This window comes from Varanus komodoensis, unplaced genomic scaffold (assembly GCF_004798865.1).
Source record: "Varanus komodoensis strain SLA01 unplaced genomic scaffold, ASM479886v1 scaffold53, whole genome shotgun sequence".
NCBI lineage: Eukaryota > Metazoa > Chordata > Lepidosauria > Squamata > Varanidae > Varanus > Varanus komodoensis.
This window is the reverse complement of record NW_025336126.1, coordinates 3,650,989-3,673,335: the sequence shown is the minus strand read 5'-3', so window position 1 is coordinate 3,673,335 and position 22,347 is coordinate 3,650,989. Positions and strand designations below refer to the sequence as shown.

The 22,347-nt window shown below is 47.5% G+C and overlaps 2 protein-coding genes across 2 annotated transcripts; both read left to right on the top strand.

The window, feature by feature from the left end:
- Positions 1–1,443: 1,443 nt before the first annotated feature.
- LOC123032085 (soluble scavenger receptor cysteine-rich domain-containing protein SSC5D-like) lies at positions 1,444–8,606 on the top strand. Its single transcript, XM_044447710.1, has 5 exons — positions 1,444–1,453; positions 2,847–3,161; positions 4,209–4,429; positions 4,627–4,864; positions 8,263–8,606. The coding sequence occupies exons 1-5, from the start codon at positions 1,444–1,446 to the stop codon at positions 8,604–8,606; spliced, it is 1,128 nt and encodes a 375-aa protein (XP_044303645.1).
- Positions 8,607–8,860: 254 nt separating this feature from the next.
- LOC123032084 (soluble scavenger receptor cysteine-rich domain-containing protein SSC5D-like) lies at positions 8,861–20,138 on the top strand. The gene is given in 5 exon segments (XM_044447709.1): positions 8,861–8,882; positions 10,791–10,976; positions 10,979–11,096; positions 11,601–11,923; positions 20,038–20,138. Coding segments are annotated over 5 exon segments (750 nt in total).
- Positions 20,139–22,347: the final 2,209 nt, after the last annotated feature.

Here is a 22,347-nt window from a genome sequence, read left to right as displayed (position 1 = left end):
AGAAGTCCTCTGCTTCCTTTCCTGAACTCTCAAGAAGTTTCTCCACTACTTTGACTAAATGATCTAAAACACTTCCAGTACTTCTCTCTTTGTTGCAGTTTGGCAAATGGTGCTTACCTGCAGCCACCTCTGCTAGATAAACAGCAGGCCATCTCCAACCAAACAGAGATGCTAATCCATTGCACCGTGGGCTGGTTCCCCAGTGCACGGCTGAGTGTATTTTCCCTGACTGTGGTCCAGAAGGGAACACTTTCCCTAAGCATGGTGAGATAGTCTGCAGAAGTCCTCACTGAGCAAGCAGGGTAGCAAAGAGGAAGCGTTTCCAACCCTTTTCAGAGAATGCCCCTCATTTTAGAAGCTAAACTAAATAGGAGTGGTGATAATGGGTGAATGGAGAGATTGTACGAACTTGAGCTGGACATGGCCCCAGGTTCTGTGCTTACCCAGTTAGGCCCAAGTTCTCATCTGGGCTGCAGATGATGGTTTAAGTCACAGGATCGGTCATTTTAGGCTTCATATTCTTTGAAGGCAGGGCCCACTCCACATGTTGCATGCATGGGCTTATACAAGGGCCCTGCTAGACGCATCCCAACATTTCACAATTCCCTGCCCTGTGCGTAGCTTCTGTTCACAGATTTCCATGCACAATGTGCAGAGTTTGGGAGCAGGGCTGCTGGTGTGGCTATGCTTCCCTAGCATACATAGAAAACCATGCACATGTGCAATACATGTGAAAGACAAACATGAAAAAGAAGTTAAAGCCAAGCCATGAGAAGAGCACTTTCTGAGAACGTCTGCGACATGCAGCATTCAAAGAACTTCACTATGTTGTAACCCCAAAGAAGTTCGATTTTACTTAAAGTAGGGTGCGTAACATGTTGGCCTCCAGATGTTTTGGTCTAGATATTCTCTACTCCTGTGCTGCCAGTCCTTCCACTGAGACTGGACCCTGCTGCCCTGGTGCCAACATAATGAGCCCCTAGTCCTCTGGGGATGGCATCAGGAAACAGTGGGGGCTGCATCTTCAGAGCCTGTGCAAACGTTCATCTCCTCCACTGCTTCACATTCTGTGACAGAAAACAGGAAAGGGAACATGGCTTATCAAGCAATAGCGTCTTTTGACTGCGGTTAACCACAACATCAGATCTCCAGGATAACTTCTGGGTGAGATATGGGAGCCACTTGAATGCCTTTTATTTCAGAAGCTGCAGCCCCCACTGAGAGCACTGTACTTGGGACTATGGAAATGATCGCTACTGGCCACTGAGCTGGGTGGTCTTTCAGCATGGATCTCTCGCTCAGCTTCATCTGTCTTGGTGGGTATTGTGTGTGGAAGATACTGGTACAGAGGCTGGGCAGTAGCAGACTGGGAGGATCAGGTCCCCACAGCCAGATTTCATTCTGCAGATGCCTTTCCACTAATGGCTTCATCTTCTTTCCAGGATGGTGGCTGGTGAGTCTGCGAGGGGCACCTGGAGGTGAGAATCAGTCAGTTCCACCTATTTCTACTTGCAGTTTGCTCTTGGTCACAAATTCCAGTGGACTGTAGATGAAGACATTTGCAAAAGCATTGTGTTTTTATGAAAAATTAACTGAATGACACTTTCACAGCTCCCTAAGAGCCTATTAATTTGGGGGGACTGAAGAGAAGCCAAACATCAGGGTCTCCCCCAATCCAAGCTGCTTGTCTTATGTCTGCCTTGCGAACTGCACGCTGCCACGGGCATGTTGCCAACCCCTGCTCTGCTGGTGCCAGAGTTACTGTCCCCTTTGCTGGTGCCAGAGTTCCCGTCCCACAGGCAGTCCAATCCAGAACAATTGTTCAGGCAGGCTGGATGTGGCATCTTAGTACTAGAACTAGCGATGGCAATACCAAGCAGAAGGATTATCCTATCAACTTAGTCCAACAGGTAGCACAAGATTGGTGCTGTTGCTGAGCGTTTGATAAGATTCCCAGTTTTCCAGCTAGACATTTCAGTCCTTGCAGGTAGTTGTGGTTAGATTAGCAGGTTATAGCACTTCTCATATTGCAAAGCCTTCCTCTTAAGCTGAATACCAGGTTACTATTATATTACAGGCTTCTCTGGCCAGGGAACTTTGCTAGACCTCTGTTAGAATCACAGTGGTACTGCTGCCAATTGTCAATTTGTCGGGCTATGGGAAGAATCACGATTTTTGGGCCATTCAGGTACCCAGAAGGAACTTCTCCAAACTATCACACCTATGTGAGGATTAGGGAAAGAGAGTGAATCCATGCGAAGAGGAAAATCAGATCATTATCATAAAAGAGAATGGGTTGAAAAGCAGTATTTTGTGCTGCTGCAGACAGGACTCGAGTTAATGGACTGGCTTTGGGGGAGGTAAGTGTTGGGAGCTATGAATACACTTGGAAGGTGACAGTCGATGGTTCCCAGACAGTGCATGGAGTCAGGCAGGATGATAAAAGTGCGTTTCCAGATTTGAGGCCAGAGACAGAGCTCCAGCATCCCATGGGGCAATTCAAGTTCCATGCTCCTTCTGTACCCACAGGATTCACAAGTTGGGCAAGTAAACCTTAAAGAGAGACAGGAGAAAAGAAGGGGTGAGGACATGAGCTCTCCTGAGGCCTCCCATCCTCCATTCCTCCTCCTCAGAGATGCCCCAGATAGACATCTGGAAAAGCCGAAGTGACAGAGCAGGAAGATAGGGAGGTGAAGGTGACCCCACCAGGCCTCCCTCCTGTGCTGCACTGGATGACTGTAGGTCCCCCTGGTTGGGGACTTCCACTCACTGGGTGTGGAAATAATAGGATTGTGGCCAAAAGCTTAGAAGTGCAGAAGTAACGCTATCTGTGGCTTTCATTCCAGATCCAGCAGAGGTTAGATTGGTGAATGGATCCAGCCGCTGCTCTGGGAGAATTGAGGTGCTGTATGATGGGAAATGGGGGACTGTGTGTGATGATGACTGGGACCTGCAGGATGCCCGAGTCGTGTGCAGACAACTTGGCTGTCAAGATGCTATCTCAGCCCCAACAGAAGCACACTTTGGAAGAGGACATGGTCCCATCTGGCTGGATGGTCGCAATTGTGGAGGGTGGGAAGATGATCTCAGAAAATGTCCTCGAAAATCTTGGGGAATGTATGGATGCAGCCACAATGATGATGCTGGTGTTGTGTGCTCAGGTAATGAACTGGAATGCACCGGAACTGGTTCTTGACTGCAGTTCCTCTGGCTGCCCCTATTCATGCTTTGCGGGCAGATGTGGGTAATATCCTTCCATCCCTTCTGAAGAGCCAAAGTTACCCTGCACTGATCTGTTTATTCACCACATCCTGGGCTTGGTGTAGAGCCCTCCTGGCCTGGCCCAAAGAGAATAGTTAAATAATGTAGGAGACCAGAGCAGGCAGCTGCCTAAACTGAGGACAAGGCAGAATGCGCTCATGTTTGGAATACACAGAAAAAGACTTAAAATTGACCTGATGAAAAGCTGAGCCTTCTCAACTTCTGAGAATGGATTCCAGGCAGGCTGACAGATCTGCATCTTGCAGATTAGAAATTAATTTCCATGCAAGAAGCATGTTGGTGGGTGAATTGATAGGGAAGAAAGGATGATTCGAAACAAGGAAACAGGAAGAGTGAAAATGTAACAAGGAAAATTCCTTAGCCATAGGAGGAGGGGGCCGGGATCAGATAGCAGGAGGGAATTGGCACGTGGACAAGATAGCAGGACCCTTGCTCAATGACCTCATGAATATTAACTAACACACCCTGCCTGAAAAATAAGCTCATTCTAATTCACCTGGGAGGGACAAAATGGGAGGGAAGAACAGGTATTGGAGCGGCACAGAATAGGTGGACGGAAAAAATTGTAACCTCCCAAAACCTCAGCCAATGAGGGAGAGGAGGAGGGAAGAAGCGGATGGGGAAAGGGCATAAATATGGAATGTGAACATGTGCTTGGTGAGTTGGCAAGGGGAAGGAAACCCTCCGACTCCCTTTATTACAATAAAGTTCCAAGACAGAACTCTGCTGCCTGGTGCATTTGCTCTTCCAAGGGAAAGGAAAGAGTGGTACTAACATGAGTGGACAGACAGTGGGGATCCCAGGGGGCCTGTTTCTTAACTACTCTGGTTCACCAGCTGGATGAGAAATCCTAACTGATCCTAACAGAGGTTCCTTGACAATTTTGCATGTGTTACTGAGTTCTCTCTCTTATGATTACATTGCAGCTCTGCCTAACAGTGACAGCTCACGTCATGGTGCAGGGAGGGTGGAGGTCTGCTGCAAGTGGGGCACCGTCTGTGATGCTGGATGGCATCTCCGGGATGCCCAGGCTGTTTGCAAGGAGCTGGATTGCAGAAATGCCTCCCAGGTTTTCCAGGGAGCAAAGTACAGGGAAGGGACTGGCCCCATCCGGCTGCAGAGCGTTTCTTGCACAGGGTATGAGACTGTGCTTGAGCGGCACTCAGGTGTCCTTCTTCTTGGCACATTTTTTTATCTTACTGGGTACCACATGAGAATCAATGTTTTGTGATGGCCAGAGGTCTGTGACTGTGTTTCCCTCTTGATCTCCGAGCAGAGTTCCGTCTAGTCAATGGATCAAGCCCCTGCTCTGGAAGAATCGAGGTGCTGCACAGTGAGGAGTAGGGAACCATTTGTGATGCTGGCTGGGACTTGCAGGATGCCCATGTTGCATGCAGGGAGCTCAGTTGTGGAAATGCCTCCAAAGCATTAGGGGGAGCCCATTTTGGCCAAGGCTCTGGTCCCATCTGGATGGAGGGCGTGAATTGCACAGGAGAGGAAGCATTCCTGAGAGACTGTCCACAGGGGCCCTGGGGACAGCACAGCTGTGACCACAGCCAGGATGCGAGCGTGGAGTGCTCAGGTAGGTTTCGATCATAACACATCCTCAGAGAAGTTTATGCGGAGGCACTAGAATCAAGAGCAAAGACATGGGACTGCCCTTTGGTCCTGCTCCTTCTTGCCCTCTTGTAATATTCTGTGGCTTAAGTCTTCCAAATGAATGAGATGTTGCCTATCAGTAACTCTCTCCAGAAATACCTGGCAGATAGACAGATTAGCATTACCTCCTCCAACATCAAGCGCGAAGTCATGGGACTGCCCTTTGGCCGTGTCCCTTCCTGCCCTCCTGTAATACAGGCTGGTCTCCGCTCAGCTGCAAACCCTGTTTCCCCCAGCTGCCATACAGGTAGGTCGGTCTTGGAAAAGAACAGCCAGAGCGGAGCCATTATACGATCTGGGAAGGAACCTCTGGGGCCACAAGAGGAAGTGTTATTGACCCAAACATGCGTCAAACTAAAGTTTTCCTCCAGGGCCCTACGAATATTAACAACAGGCTTTGTCTGAGGTTACTGTGGCTCAGAGTATGGTCTACTCTAAGCAGGGTGGACATTAATCCAATCCTGTGTAAATGATATCAAAAATTATTCATAACAATTTTCATTAGACAAAGAAGCCCTAAACTGTAATTCAAATGTTTTCCCTGTGAATAAATCCAGAACTAATGCCGGGAGATTCAAGAGTTTTACAAACTGAAGAAGATGCACATTTAAGTGGCCTGAAAGATAACTTCTGGGCCAGTTCTGAGATGTGGGGGGACTCAGAGGCAGAGATGCTGAAACTGGTCTGTGGAAACTGATGTATTTTCTCAAGTTCTTATAAGGAAAAATGCAGGGATGGATGGTAAGTGGGGTATGGAGAGGAGATTGTAAAAGGGCAAAATAAGGGATTTTCGTGATTTCTGAGACTCTAAGCGCTACTTTGATGTTCACCTCACTGGATTTCCCATGCTCAATTGCACTCCAGTTTCATCAGGTTTGAGAGGGAAAATGTGTGTTCCAAATGGAGAACTTGCGCATCCACAATTTGGGAGATAGTTGACCACTCCATGGAAATGTGCTCTTCTTCATGTTCACAGCCAGTAGTAGAAATGGGAAATCAAATGTTCCCTTGGTTCAAGCACTAACAAAATCCTAACATGTGCCTAGGAGATGGATGTTCATCCCCATGTCCGGTGGCGTCTCATGTATCAGCTGAGCACAAGCTGAAAGTACAGCTCAGTTTCATTTTCTGTTCAGAACTCTTCTTCACCATGGCATGCACACGGTGGGCGTGTCGTGAGCGGAGCTGGCTGGAGCCAGGGGTCAGACTAGATGGCCCGGGAGGCCCCTTCTGACTCGCTCTGCCTCTGTGTTTCTATGTTTCACCAGCACCTGTCTGTTCAACTCAGCATTATTTAGGCAGAAGGCAAGTGGAGGCAAAAAGACAGCCAATTGGCCGTGCCTGCTGATGCTTCTTGGGAGACTTTTTGGGAATGGGGCAGCATAAAAATGTTCTAAATAAATAAATGTGCATAAAGAAAAATATATGCTTGGAATGTTAATAGTGGAATGAAATGAAAAGGAGAAATAGGAAATAGCAGGGCTAATTCTGCTTTCATCCTTTCCAGGAGGAGTCAGATTGGTGAATGGAAGAAGCCGCTGCTCTGGGAGAATCGAGGTTTTTCACAACCAGGAGTGATGAACTTTGTGTGGTGATGGTTGGAACCTGAGGAATGCCCAAGTTGTGTGCAGGGAACTGGCTTGCGGAGGTGCCTTGGCAGCCCATCAGAAAGCTCACTTTGGGATAAGAAAAGGTCCCATCTGGCTGCCTGATGTCATTTGTGAAGGGACAGAAGCATTTCTCAAGCAGTGCCCCACAAATCATCAGGAAACCCACTGTTACCATAACAATGCTGCTGGTGTTGTTTGCTCAGGTAATGTGTGCCAATGTTCTGGAGGGTGTGATTAAGCACGGGTAAGAAATTCGTTCAGTTCCCATTTTTGTTTGAATCTATCAGATCCAAACTTCCTGCAATTATGCACAAGCCAGAACTGTGCCAACAACTGCACAACATTATTGGCACTTACCTGCAAAAGGCAGAGCCCAGAATGGCGCACCTCACATCTGCAATGGGGAGCAGCTGGACAAATGCACACCACTCCCTCTTAGTGTCCCCCACAGTGGGGGTAGCCCAGGCAGACAAGAGTGGAAGCCAGCCCTGCTGCCTTCTGCTGGGTGCCTCCTCCCTCACACTGGGGACACAGACGAGATCCATTGCATTAGCAAAAATGCAGCCTGCCCTTAACTGTTGGGCACCCAGTCGACCGTGTGGAAGCCTGGTTCGGGGATTACTGGTTGCATCGCTCAGAAATAGCACCTTAGAGTGGCGGAGACCCTACACTGAGGGAAGCAGCATCCACCTCCCTGTGCCAGCACAGTCTGATTGACACATGCCAGAAGATTGCTGGCTATTTCTACTGCAGCATCAAGGACATTCTGTTAGTGTGGGGAAGGAGGGAGATCTGGACAAGCTGAAGGACCAGTTGGTTAGGAAGCAGAAAGGAGGTGGAAATCCACTTACCTATACAAGGATGTGACCAGCATGGCATATGCCAAGGTGACTTGGGGCGTTCAGTGCAAGCAGCTCAGTCTCTGGGCATCAGTGTGGTGCCTGTCACAGCATCTGGTTGCCCTGCAGCTCTTCCGAGAGGCCAACACATCCCAGCTTCAACACTTTCCTTATCAGTCAAGGATCCTGGTTGGTCATTGTAGTGTTTCTTCTTCTCCTTTCTTTTAATATCAGATGCTAAAGAGGGGCTGGAATCAGGGACTCCATTGTCAAGTCCCTGCTGTGTACGCTGGTGACTCTGACAGTGGCGGGAATGGGGCTCCCCCTGGCGCTGGAGAATGTACAAACATCACTGCATTTCCCTGATTCACCACCAGTGGTGTGGGGTGCATCCTGCCTCTAGGGCGGGCCAGACCTGAAGTTTCCCAAGAGCAAATTCTGGGTTTCCCCCACATGCAGTGTTTGTACAGCTTCAGCCATAGTCATCTGAACCAGTCTCAGCCATAAGAAAGGTCTGGGATGAGGCGGGCTTGGACGTCTGTGACTGTGAGGACCCTGATCAAATGGTTCCTTTATAAAGAAGAAAGCATATCAGTGGAGAAGAGCAGAGCAGGGAGCTGCCTTAGCTGAGGACAAAGCGGGATGTGCTCACATTCAAAATAAACACAATTAGGCTTAAAGATGGTATGAGTAAAGGCTGAGCCTCTTCAACATCCAGATTCCACTGAAGGCTGGTGCTGGGTGAGTGGAGCAATAATGGGGATCCCAGGAGCCTTCATTCTCTGGTTCACCAGCTGCATGAGAAGTCCCAGCTGAGGCTCTTTGTCAGTTCCTGGTGCATTCCTGAGTTCTCTTTCTCTGGATTTTCTCAGCCGTCCGCCTAGCAAGCAGCTCAAGTCGCTGTGCCGGGAGGGTGGAGGTCTTCCACAACAATGAGTGGGGCACCATCTGCAACACTGGCTGGGATCTCCAGGATGCCCAAGTTGTGTGCCAGGAGCTGGGCTGCGGAAACGTCTCCCGGATTGTCGGGGCAGCAAAGTATGGGGAAGGCTCTGGCCCCATCTGGCTGCACAGCGTTAACTGCACGGGGGGTGAGGCCGCTCTGAGCGAATGCGCCAAGGGGCCCCAGGCACAGCAGAGCTGCAGCCACAGCCAAGACGCAAGCGTGGACTGCACCGGTGAGTCGGCAGGTCGAAGGCGGATTGGCTCACCCTGAGCCGAGCGGCAGCTTTCCGGAGGTCAGATTCCTCTTTCACTGCAGTCTGCTGTGCCGCTGGGTAAATGCTCTAGATGAATGCTTATGCAGCTTATTTTATATTTATTTTATATTGTATTTTTTTCCTAATGTATATATTTTAATTTTATTTATGTGGATTTAATTTATTGTTGTAAGCCGCCCCAAGGCTTCGGCAAATGGGGCGGCATAAAAATGTTTTAATAAATAAATAATAAATAATAAATAAATGCTGGATGGAGCTTAGTCCACCTCAAGGTAATGGCTTTTTGGTGCTCACAAATACCATTAGGAATATTCAGCATATTTTTAAGCAAGCCAGTGCCACTATCTTAAAGTAGGCAAGGTTCAGAAGTTTGCTATAATGTGGTGAGGATTTTAAAAAATGGATTTATCAAAACTGTTCCTCCAAGGACCCCAAAACTTTATAGTGGAGTCATATATAATGGAAAATGCTTTCCATTCCATGAAAAACAAACTGTGCCTGTCAAGATGTAAACTTTTGGAAAGTGTGGAGAGAAAAATGTGTCCAAACTTCTAAAATTCACACAAATATTTGGGGGAAATGTATACATGTTGTGGGGACTGCAGGTGGCGCAGTGGTTTAAACTGCTGTGCTGCTGGGCTGGTTGATCAAAAGGTCACCGGTTCGAATCTGCACAACGGGGTGAGTTCCCGTTGCTCCGTCCCAGCTCCTGCCAACCTTGCAGTTCGAAAGCATGCAAATGCAAGTAGATAAAAAGGTACCACTTCGTTAGGCAGGTAACAGCGTTCCGTGCACTTCGGTGTTTAGTCATGCCGGCCACATGGCCACGGAGACCTGGGTGAAAACTAACAGTGCTGTTAAACATTGCAGGAGGGCTCAGTTTGGTGAATGGTAGAAGCCGTTGCTCTGGAAGGGTTGAGGTGCTTCGCAGCCAGCAGTGGGGAACAGCATGTGATGATGGATGGGATATGATAATTGCTCGAGTTGTGTGCAGGCAGCTTGGCTGTGGAGAAGCCTTGTCAGCCCCAGGAAAAGCTCACTTTGGAAGAGGACATGGTCCCATCTGGCTGGTTGGTGTCACCTGTGATGGGACGGAAGATGACCTGAACCACTGCCCTGTGAACACTTGGAGTGGCCACAAATGCTATCATTCAGAAGATGCTGGTGTCGTGTGTTCAGGTAAGGGTTGGTTGACTTGCCATTGGCCAGGAAGATGAATGGGAAATTTAGAGACTCCACAGTTTACTTAAGGACTGTCCATGCTTTTGGCCATAAGAGCCAGATCCAGTGATTACAGGGTGCCCAGGTGAATGCATGCAGGTGCAAATGCAGATGTACACATCAGTGCACAAAAAGGTGCATTGATCCACATGTATCATATGTGCACCCACATACGCACTCACAGAGATCACTTCTCTGCAGTAATCTCATACACAATTGCTCAGTTCAATCTGGGGATCAATCCTTCTCCCCAGAGATTTCAAAAGCTGCTGGAGAGAGGGAAACGTTCCCACACAGTTGCTTGGGGAAAGTACAGAATCTTCAGGGTCTCAGAGAGAGGGGAGGCAACACCTTCTTTCTTCCTATGACCCCCTGGGCATTGCTTCCCCACAGCCACCATCCATGGGGGCAGAAGGAGCAAGGCACAGTTTCAGACCATTTAAATGAACATTACTGTTATCTGGAAGGATCTCTTGCTGGAGGAATTGGTTGGGTAAGATTTTGGGGGTGCATTTTTGTGTGCAGTCCCACTTGAACCCAAGGGAATCTTTAAAGAAGGAGAGCCCTATGAAACCCCAGCCACTCTTTCATGAACAGAAAAATTCTCCCTTAGATTCAGATGCCATCACAGTGGATATTCCGTGAAATTCATGGAAAGGAATCAAGGGCAGAACTCCTAACTGATGGGCAAAAGCAGCAAGTAGACCACTGGGAAATCCAGGCAGAAAATAGGGACATGTTGCACTGGACAAGACCAGAGAAAATTGGCCTTGATTTGCAAAAGATCAGGCTGAGAACTTATAAGGCTGACAAAAGTGCTTTTGGGCTGCTCTTGTTCAGAAAATGATAAACAGCACATGCAGTGGGATGGATGGTGAATTCAGGGATGGTATCTATTAGCCTGGGATGGTTCATAGTTACATGATTTAGTTACATAAGCTCCTCTTTTCCTCCATCAGAGCTCCGTCTAGTGAATGGCTCCAGTCGCTGTGCTGGCCAGATCGAGGTGTTGCATGACCACCAGTGGGGGACCATTTGCGACTCTGGCTGGGACTTGCACGATGCCCATGTCGTGTGCAGGGAACTAAACTGTGGAAATGCATTACAAGCGTTTGGTGCAGCCTGGTTTGGCCAAGGATCGGGTCCATCTGGTTGGACGGAGTTAACTGCACGGGGAGTGAAGCAACCCTAAGTGAATGTCCAAAGACGTCCTGGGGAGAGCACAGGTGTGACCACCGCCAGGATGCGGGTGTGGAGTGCTCAGGTAACTTGTCACAATTTCATGTAACTACAGCCCTGTCTCAAAGGTAACTAAAATGAATATGAAATTCTAGCTGCATAAAGGTAAAGGTTTCCCCTTGACATTAAAGTCCAGTCATGTCTGACTCTAGGTAGAAGAGTCAGAAGCAATAATAATTATTGACTTTTTGTGTAATTTCCCACACTTAACACTATCTGTAATTTTTATGCAAGATCCCTTGGTATCTTTCTCTTTCATGTTACTTTTTCTTTGCTTTTTTCCTTGTATCTATTAAAAATAATGAAAAAATAAAAATCACTGCATTTGTCTTCTTAAAGAGTCTGGAATGATACAGCTCTATGTAGAAAAAGGCAGACGGGGAGGCGGGAGACCCTACTGTGCCTCCCATGCTGCAATGAATGACCATTGGCCCCAGAATTTGGGAGCTTACACCCATTGAGTGTGATAATAATAGGATTGTGGCCAAAGACTTAGTTGCGCAGAAATAACATTATCTGTGGCTTTGGATCATTACAGACCCAACAGAGATTAGACTGGTGAATGGATCCAGTCCCTGCTCTGGAAGAATTGAAGTGTTCCATGATGGGCAGTGGGGGACTGTGTGTGATGATTCCTGGGATCGAAAGGAAGCCCAAGTCTTGTGCAGACAACTTGGCTGTGGAGAGGTCCTGTCAGCCCCAAAAGACTCATACTTTGGAAGAGGACTTGGTCCCATCTGGCTGGATGATCTCAATTGTACATGGTTGGAAGATTCCATCAGTAAGTGTCCTAGAAAACCTTGGGGACAGCATGACTGCAGCCACTATCAAGATGCTGGCATTGTGTGCTCAGGTAATGAACTGGGTCTGCAATGAATGCAATGCTTCTGGGTGCTTCGATTCATCCTTTGTGGGAAAATGGTGACTATCCCTCCATCCCTACTGAAAGGCCTAACTTATCATGCATTAATCTGTCTATGGTAATGGGGCCACATACAAGGTTGGGTCCATAATCTGCCTTCCATTGACCACAGGCTCTCTTCACTTGACTTGGAGGTTCCCCTGACCACCTATGCATGCTTGTCCAGCAGAAGGAGTGGCTGCCATGGGGAAGAGTGGAGAGAGAAGTCCACTTTAGCCAATCCAATTGCAGGTGCCTAAATCTGGATCCAATCCATTGTCCCTTCATACTCGGCTCTCCATCATCTCACCAAGGAAAAAACAATCCCTGATCCAGAGTGTGTACCATAGAATAAATGGGACCTGATATCATTTGTGACAGCCCCAGGTAGCCATGGAGGCCATGAACTCCTGAGCAACAGGCAAGAGGGCGGTCTGCACATGGATATGTAAGCAAGAACTGAGGTGTGCAATTCAAAGCACATGGCAATTTGTACAGATAATCAGGAAGTTACATGCAAGCCGTCCAGAGACTTTTAGTAATGGGATGGTGTATAAACGCAATAAATAAATAAATGAATGAATGAATGAATGAATGAATGAATGAATGTAGGTAGCCAGACTACTGTGACTACAAAGAATTCAACAATACAGGATTTTTTTGGGGTAATATCTCAGTAAAATAGGCAAGAGCAAACAAACATTGAAGGGATTAAGAGAAGGGACAAAAGGGGGAGGGGATCCAGAGCAGACATGCATTAGCATAAGTAAATCAGGCATAGGTGAGGAGATGAGACCAACTAGCGTGTTTCCTGATCAGATCAAGGTGCCTGTCTGGTCCGTTTAAGACTGTTCCAGTCAGCTTCAGGGTTTCTGCAGAAATGGTGGTTGTGCTTGGAGTAGGTCAGCCCTGATGGAATCACTCCAGGAGGGTTCCAACTATGTCCAAGCATATCTTGACTGTATCACAGAATTCTGGGAAGTTGGAATACTCCATACAAAGAGAAGTGGTGGTTTCGTTTTCTGACCAACGGATCTCGCTTTCAGATAGGATGTGGCATTAACAAAGCTGCCTTTCTTACCGCTGCTGATAATGTTTGAGTGGTTCTCTTTCGTAGCCCTGCCACCACCAAATGGGTTATCTCATTTCTTACATTTTGCAAATGCTAATGTTTCAGGGCCTAGTGGACTCTCTCAGACTATGACTCAGGGTGCCTTATCCTAAATCCTTGCTGCTGGCACTTCTCTGAGCTTAATGGAAGAGGCTTACACAGGATATGACCAGCAAACAAATTACTTAATTAAAAAAACAACTATGTATGTGAGGGAATTCTATTGTTTATTTGGGGCTCTGACAGGACTTGTTAAGGACTCAAGGGGCACTGTAGTCAATAGAAACATTCTAGTGACTTGTACCTCAGGCCAAATTTCTTGCACTTGCACCTCAGCCAAGTCTCTCACCACCAGGTCCAGCTCTTGCTGACACTCAAAAGCAACTCCCCTTACACATCCTTTCCTAACTTTGGCATCAGGAGGAGGGACAATCCTTCCTCCTCCCACGGCATCACCCAGAAGAATTTTTTTTTTTTTTTGCAAGGGGAGGTCTTTCCCCAGGCAGGGAAAACACTTGCATGCACACAGAGGTGAGGTGAGAAAGCCCAGAAAGAGGGAAGACAAGACAAACCAGATTAGTCCCTGCCACTTGGAGGAGTGAAAAAGAGTGAACGGGATTCTGTGGAGTGAGAGGAGGGAGCTGACTCAGCTCTGTCCTGCCCACATCATCTCAGGTTAGGGAAGGCAGAGAGCAGACAAAGACATCACCATTTGTTCATTTTGCCACCCCCACTGTGCAATGGGAAGACACATGAGTCCTCCACGTTGAAAAGGAAGGCTCCATTTGAAACATGAGGTGAAGCAGGTCAAGCCCCAAGTGGAACTGAACTGGATGCTGCCTTCCTTGCACCCCCGTAGATGGCAGTCCCATTCTGGGCAGGCTCCCTGCCTGAGGAGGAAGAGCTTTGGAGGCACAGATCAAGGTTTGAAAGGTTCCACGGTGAGACACAGTCTGCTGAGAAGCAGCTGAGAGCTAAAAGCACCCCACAACATGAGCAGTATCTTCTTGCCAGGCCTCACTTGTTGGCTCTGAGATCAGAACCAGGGCCGGAGGACAGAAATCTGTGTGTGTTACTCTTTTTGTTCTCTCAGAGCTCCGGCTATTATATGGCCCAAGTCGCCGCTCTGGGCGGCTTGAAGTCTTGCACAGCCAGCAGTGGGGGACCGTGTGTGACATTGGCTGGGATTTGCGTGATGCCCAAGTGTTGTGTGCAGAGAGCTGGGTTGCGGAAATGCCTCAAAGGCTTTAGAGACACCCTGGTTTCCTGAACGATCCAGTCCCATCTGGCTGGAGAGTGTCAACTGCACGGGAAGAGAAGCATCCCTGCGCGACTGCCCCAAAAGTTCCTAGGGACAGCATAGCTGCGACCGGGGAGCCGGGATGCAAGCGTGACGTGCTCAGGTAAGCCTCTTCCACATGGCGGACCCTCAACTTGGTACTCAGAGTTAAATCTTTATCCTTATGAAACCATAATGTACCCAACATATTTAGATTGAGTTCAACTATGCAGGGCAAAATTACTTTCATTACAAGACTGAATGAGATCTTTGAGAGGGATGAGACTGCCCTCCACTCAAATAAATAGTATCAACCAGAAGAGTTGGGAAGAACCCTACTGGAATTGGTCCCTCCAGGCTTCCCTCAGCTTCTCTTTGAGCCCAGCCTGGTCTTCCAATGCAGGATGGGTCAAGAGGAAGTCCACAAGTGCTCACAGACCCTCATATGTGCCCATCTGGGGCTCCATTCCTGGTGAGTCAGCTGTCAGGGGCTGGGACATGGGTGTCAGGAGGTAAGACAGGGGCACCAGGACCAAGGCAACAGAACGTCAGGCAGGAGAGGGCCTGAACTGTAATGGTGAAGTCCAATAAAAAAATTCCACATCATAGTCACAGAGCAGGCCAAGATCAGAAACCAGGAGTATGTATGAGGGAAGATATGGATGCAGTCATGGACAAGCCATGGGCTGAGAACCAGGAAGGCAAACAGAGGTGCAGGATAACCTGGCAGGATACACAGCAAGGCAAGATGCAGGAGCTAAGCGATAGCAAGCAGGAAGACAAGCATTGCTAAAGCAGTACAAGTATGAACAGCATAGCAAGGCAGGACATGGTGGGAAAGGGTACATACAGCAAGGCAGTACAAGCAAACAGGTAAACTTATTCTGCAGAGGCCAATTCTGAAGTGAAGAGTTTGCTCCATTATAGCTCTTCCCGCTGGACCTCCAGCTGGCACTCATCAGGAGATTGAGAACTCCAGCAGGGCCCAGGACCAATCCTGCAAATAGTGAGATGGATTTCTGATGCTGGTCACCAGCTGGAACCAAAGCAGTCTAGTTCCTGATATAAGATTTCTTTGGCACGAGTTGCAGCTGCCCAAATGGCAGGAGCACTTGGAGTACAAGAGGGACACTGTTACCAGTCATGCAAATCTCTTTTCCTGGCAAGCTCCTTGTGGCCAATCGTTTTTAGCAGCTGCACCTGACATGGGAGAGGGACATGACACGTGCAGCATTTCTGGCTCATACCCTGCAAACACGGGGCATGCTTATGAGGAACTTGGACTCAGGGCTGCTGCAAAGCAGATGAGAATTTGGGGAGCCAAGCCCAGGGCATCTCAGAGATTCCTACCTCCAAAGACATTCCTCACACATCCCGAGTCACCAACCATTACCTCTCATTTAAGGAAGCATCTTCTCATCCTCTTAGTCTACTGGAGAAGCAGCTCCAGCTGTTAGTTAAGCAAATATCTGGAACTGAAGCTCAGAATAGCTGTTCAGAGCCCATCTCAGACACTTATGGAATGCGCTCCCCAGAGAGGTCCGCCTGGTGCTGTCATTTGTTTTTCGGCGCCAGGCCAAGACCTTTTTATTTAAACGATATTTTAATAATTGCTGACTTTATTTATTGGTTTTAAATTATTAGTCAGGATGTTTCCAAATTTTATATGTATTTCTATAGATATTAATTTATATGTTGGAAGCCGTCCCGAGGCTTATGCGAATGGGACGGCATACAAAAATTCCAAATAAATAAATAAAGGTCCCTTTCAGTGCAGATGGAAAACAGAATTTGCAGGGAGAGGTTGTAACAGCAGCCAGCTGCAATCGGATGTGCCAAAGTATGGTGCATTCCTTCTGCATTGCCCTCCCAGTGGAAAAAGCAGCCAGTTGAGCAACCTCCATTTGAAATAGTTCCTAAAACTGGCAAAACAAGGATGAGGAACTGGATGACACAGAATTAACATCACCTTTCCGTGTTTCAGGTCCTACACATGTAAGATTGATGGATGGCCCAAATCGTTGCTCTGGGAGAGTGGAGGTCTTTGGTGACCAGCAGTGGGAAGCACTCTGTGATTTGACCTGGAGTCTGGATAATGCCCAAGTTTTGTGCAGGCAGCTTGGGTGTGGAATTGTCTCTTCCAATGCAGTAGGAGTTCACTTTGGAAAAGGACACACTTGGATCAGCAAGCGTTGTTTTTCTTGTTGGGGGACAGAAGATTTCCTTTTTGACTGTGTTCAAAGTGGGGTGCATCCCTGTAGTGATGAAAACGTTGCTGGAGTTGTGTGCTCAGGTAATAATTTCTGGTGTTAGAATCTTTCAGCAGTTTGGGTTTTCCCAGGTAGTCCATCAGCAGCAGGTTTTCTGATAATTCTACTGATGGGAAAGGAGATTGTTGCAATCCCTCCATGGATTTAACATATTTGAAAATGCACCTCATTAAAAAGTTTCAAGAGTGGATTAATGTTAGGACATTAAACCTGCTCTTTGTGAGGCTGCCTGCTTTCTGAATGCCAGAAAGTTGTTGTGGGGATAAGATGGAGGAGGAGAATGATGTAAGCTGCCTTGAGCCCTTTGTAGGAAAAAGGCAGGATATAAATCCATAAATAAATAAATAAATAAATAATGCTGAGGCACCGCCAGGCTTAAGGAGGCCCTAAGCAAATGGCCTCCATGCCATTACAGCAAACCATGGGCTAATGAACAGAACTTTTGTGGGGGAGAGAAGACTTCAGGACCTCATCACTAGAAGAATGAATCCTTTCCTTTGAGCTTAGGGACCTTCTCCAGCCAAGGCACACTGCTTTAAGTCAGAGGATACTGAAAAAGAAGCACATCCAGTTCATTTTATATAGTGATGAATAGGGAAGCAGAATGCAAAGACGCCAAGGAAAGTGTGCACTCCCCTGCTCTGGAGCCATATTGGTTTCCCGAATAGGCTAAGGGAAGCCGCATGGGCCTTCAAAGGTGCCTGTGAAAGCAACATCCATTCTGCAGCGGTAGGAGAACTATTAAGGTGGCCTGCCCAAAGGGGCCAATGGATCCACCTGGTTTCCAGAGGGCTCAAGCTGTTTCCAGCGTGATGGCTGGTCCTCCTGTTGAAGCCTTGGTTGAACACGGAGATGACCAAGTGCTTGACATGGTCACTCCTAAGCACCCTCTCTGTGAGAGCTGAGAATAACCAGGCAGTATGGTGGACAGCTTGAATGCACCTGGAGAAAGCCTTCAAGTGGCTGCAATCAAACTCCAGTGTAAGTGTAGAGTCAGGTATGCATGTGGCAGCGAGACAAACAGCATCGCACTGGCCCTATTCAATCCTGTATTTCTCACTTAAGAGCTTTTTGGGTTGTTCAGGACCTCTTAATATAGTATGTTTGATGCATATCTTGGATAAAGTCTTTCATCTACTGGGGTTCAGACTCCAGTGTTGCAGTGATAGAATCTGGTGAGATACTGAGATCACACATGGTTAAGGTTATTGAATGAGTTGCAGTTGGAAAAATTCAAAGACTTTTGCAAAGTTTTTGGGCAGGTTCATGCAGCCACTTCCGTATTGTAGTCTGACTCTCTTGGCCTCCTAAAAACACAGAGGGAGGGGAGTCCCAGCTGGGCTAGGGAGGTGACTAATGCTTCCTTGCAAGAGGAAGAGGTCCTATACCAGCTGAAAGAGCACTCTTGAAGAAATCCTCTCTGGCACCAGAAGATCTTAACACCTTTAGGCAGATATTCTTTTCCTGGGCAGAATCCTTGAACAGGAGTGGTCCAGAAGGCTCCAGGCACTCTTGGATGATACCGATTATTGAACGCTCTTTCAGTCAGCATCCAAGCCATGTTTTTGCATGGAAAAAGCTTGGTCCAGTGGTTCTGGAAGAGCAAGAGATTTGGCTGCAATTCCCACCATACCTTGACTGGATGCTTAGAGGGAAGGAGCAGGATGCTACATAGATGTCCTCCTGGCCCTGACCACCCTCTCAGGATCCATCTCCTTACTCTTCACCTATCCATCCCTATGACTGAGAAGCAGAGACTCTTACAGGGAAAGCCATCCTAGGAATGTCCTGCTAGGCCTTTCCTAACTTGCCATCATTTGCAGTGCCTTTTCTGGGGAGGAGGTGCTGGTGAGTGGGTACCTGCTTTGATGTGATAGAAGCTGATTTTCTGGGGAAGTCATGCTCACAGGAGCTGTCTCTGGGCATCCTGGCATCCCAGATGACAAGAGAAGCACCGTTGTTTAATTAGAGGACTAGTAAGAAGCAGGTATCCTAGCTCTTAACACACCACTTTCACCCAAGCCAAGTCTTTAGGACAGCCACGGCTCTGCTACAAGATGCATTTCTTTCTTCCTGCCCCCGTCCCCCCTGCAGAGTTCCATCTTGTGAACAGCCTAAGCCCTTGCTCTGGGCGGGTTGAGGTGATGCACGAGCACCAGTGGGGGACTGTGTGCGATGCTGGCTGGGATCTGCGTGATGCCCACGTGGTCTGCAAAGAACTCAGCTGTGGAAGTGCCACTGAAGCACTTGGAAGTGCACAGCATGGCCAGGGCTCTGGCCCCATCTGGCTGGCGGGAGTGAACTGTACAGGGGAAGAAGCAACCCTGAGCAGATGCAGCAAACGCCCCTGGGGAAACCACAGCTGTGCACACAGCCAGGATGCAAGTGTGGTGTGCTCAGGTAGGTGCCCAGGACAAGATGCACCTGGGAGACACTGTGTATGACCGGGTCACCAAGATCCCTGAGGTCAAGATCCAATTCTTGCTTTATTGCATGTCAATGTGGGTGTAATAAACTGTGGGTGATGAAGCAGTTAAAACCTAAATCAGAGCTCCACTGAATGGAATTTTCTCAGAACTAATCCCAGAAATACTTGCCAGACACCCAAACAGTTGATGCCAGTGTATTCAGATGTGTCAGTCAATGGCAGATGTTTTAGAAATGTCCCTCCTTGCTAGGAAGCTCTGATAGGGTGTGGGGAGAAGGAATTTCCATGACTGGGAGAAATTCAGCCCCATAAAACCTTTTTGAAGTTGACTGCACCCAGAGTTGCCAAGTCCTCTAGGAAATATAAAAAGTAAACCACTGTTCCAGAAGTAAACCACTGCAGCAGTTCCACTTGCCCCACTCCCTCACCCTGGAGCCAGGCCAATGCATTCAGATCGGAGAATGAAGGTGATTTTAGGGAGTTGGGAATGCATGAAAAGCAGTGCTGGATACTGGCCTTATTTGCACAGGGTCAGGTGCTGTACTGCAATTCCCCATAATTCTCAGTTTGGGGAGTGGTAGAAGGATGCCTACAGGGTTCTTTTCCTTGCCCCCACTTCGGGCAATGGAGCAGTGGCAGCTGGCACCCCCCCAACCCTTGGCCCAGTGGAATGAGGAAGGAGATGATGGCACAGCATTCTCCTGCAGGGAAGGTCAAGGCAAAGACTGCCCCTCAGTTCACCTCCCTTGCTCCAAAGTGCTTAGGGAACATTTGAAAGGAGAAGAGACATGGAAAGAGGCTTCCTGTGTCCAAAAACTCAGGAGACCGGAACAAATATCAAATGGTCACTAGAAACAGATGGTGGGTAAGTGTTGAAAAAGAGATTAGTGCCAGAGCGAGAGAAGAGGAGTTGGCAGCAATCTCACCTGTTTCCTTCTATCCAACAGTCAATCATTCCTCCCTCTCTGGCCTATACAGGGGACATCGCTGTGGAAGTCAACATCCGCCTGGGAGTGGCTGGCTTCATCCTGCTCATCTTGGCCGAGGCTCTGTGCAGGAGGAGGAGGGGGCAGCTCTGAATAGGCCCAGCTGGCCCCCTGCCTCACCACGATGCTTCCATGACACACCAAGCAAAGTCCACAGAACCAGCTTCCCTCGCTTAGAGTTCCCTAGTTGGGTGAGACTGTTCGGCTCTGGGCTCAAGTCATGCCCTGGCAGTGCCGCCACCTTCTCACAGGACAGCGCTTCAGAGCTGCTTAGGAAAACTCTTCCTCCCTTTGCTTCAACTAGAAGGAAGGCCAGGCCTCCACACAGCACTGGAGAGCTTTCCCCCATTGCATTCATGTGATAGCCATGGCAACGACAAAATGAAAAGCAGAACTGCATTATGGGTACGTGATTTGCAGCCTCACAGACTATACCTGAAGTTTGCTTGCTCGGAGTAAAGACCTTTTGATTCAGTGGCACTTGCTGCCAAGAAAGCATGTGCAGGGTTGTCACCCTCACCTGGAAGCCTTCTTTCATGGTGTGGGTTACAGGAAGTGAAAGGAGAGAGAGGGAGGCCCTCTGAAGCACCTTTCTCTCTGAGAGAGAGAGGCCTCCAAGCCTGCCTTCCTGCCCTCCTCATCCTAGAGGGAAATCTCTCAGGCATTTCCTTGCTGCAAAGAAGAGGCACTGGTGAGTTCAGATTGTGTGGATGATGAACTATTCATAGTTTTTTCCATTTTCATGGGAGTCCTGCGCCCTTAATCCTTGCGAATGTGGAGGGCCAACTATAAGTGTTTCGACTTAAGGAGAAATTTCCATTTTCTCAGGAACAGAACTCATTCGCAACCCAGGGACTGTCTGTATATGACATTATTCATTTGCTTGTGTCATTTTCTTGCAATTACCAGTGTCAGAGAAATAAGCCCTTTAAAACACATTTCCTGAACTTGTGCCTACCTAAACAAAGGCAGTATTGAAACAGTCGCAACCACTTCTAGTTATATACAGTCGTTTGCTATAACTGTGAAATGGTTACTCATTTCCTCTTTACAGCACCCGCAATCAAGCCATTACCTCATTTATTTTAAAAGCAGTCTTGTGCTTTTGTAGGAAAAAAACACATGACCTCTCCTTATACTTGGTGCATGAATACTGCTTTGCTGATGTTATGGGATAGTGTGACAGTTAATTAAATTTTGCTTGAAACTTCATGATTAGGATTAACAATTGATTAGGATTAACAACAGAAGTGATAGTGGCATTAGGAGTTGGACTGTCCCTTTCTCTTCCCTCTGCTTAAATACAGTTTGGCAATGCTCAGAAGGTTATCTCTTTGGGGAAAGAGGGAGAGATATTAGGTATGTGGGGGGGGGGGGTGAAGGGGAGAAACTGTAGTTGGTGGAAGTTTTTTTTTCTTTTTCTTTATGTATATTGTAGAAGGTGCACCAGTTAAGGATCAATTAAAATGCATGTTTATAAGAGGATATGGTTAAAACTAAGAAACTAACATCTCTGAATGTTAAAGGTCTAGGGAGAGTAATTAAAGGAAACTAATTAAAATGGTGATAGCAGATACTGTATTCATACAGGAGACTCATGAGAAAAAGGAAGGGGTGAATGAACTTAAAGCAAAATGGTTGAATATCTATGAAAAAGCTTTTGGAAGTTCAGAATCAAGGGGAGTAGCAATCGTTATTTCTCAGACAGTGGAGTACAAGGTAACATAAAGAGATGAAAGAGGAAGATATTTGATTTTACAGGGTGAAATAAGGGGAGAAGACTACACATTAGTTAATATATATGCAACAAATGAAAAACAAATGTCTTTCTTAAAAAATGATTTTTTTCCCTACATCAGACCACATTTACCAGTCAGACAGTTCTTTGGTCCCCAAATCTGTAAGAGGGAATAACAGCTGAATTCTGGGAGACTGTAGCATTATCAAGGGATTGGGACACTGCAAGATTATCTTCCACAGTCTGTTAATTCACACTTGAACCTGTGTAATGAGGTGCATGTTTTAATATGTGAAACACATTGAGAGGTGTTAAGAAAAGAGGGAGAGACTGCAGAGTGGAGAATACTGCAGTCTCCTTTCTCATTGGTATGGAGAGACTAAAAACCTGCTGCTGATGGACCAGCTGGAAAAATCCAAAATGGGGACAGATTCTAATACCAAGGATCATTACCTGAGCACACAACTCCAACAAGTTTTTCATGACTACTGTCAGATGCCACTGTTTGGACATAGTCAACAAGGAAATCTTCTGTCCCTTTACAAGAAAGCCACACCTGTGGGT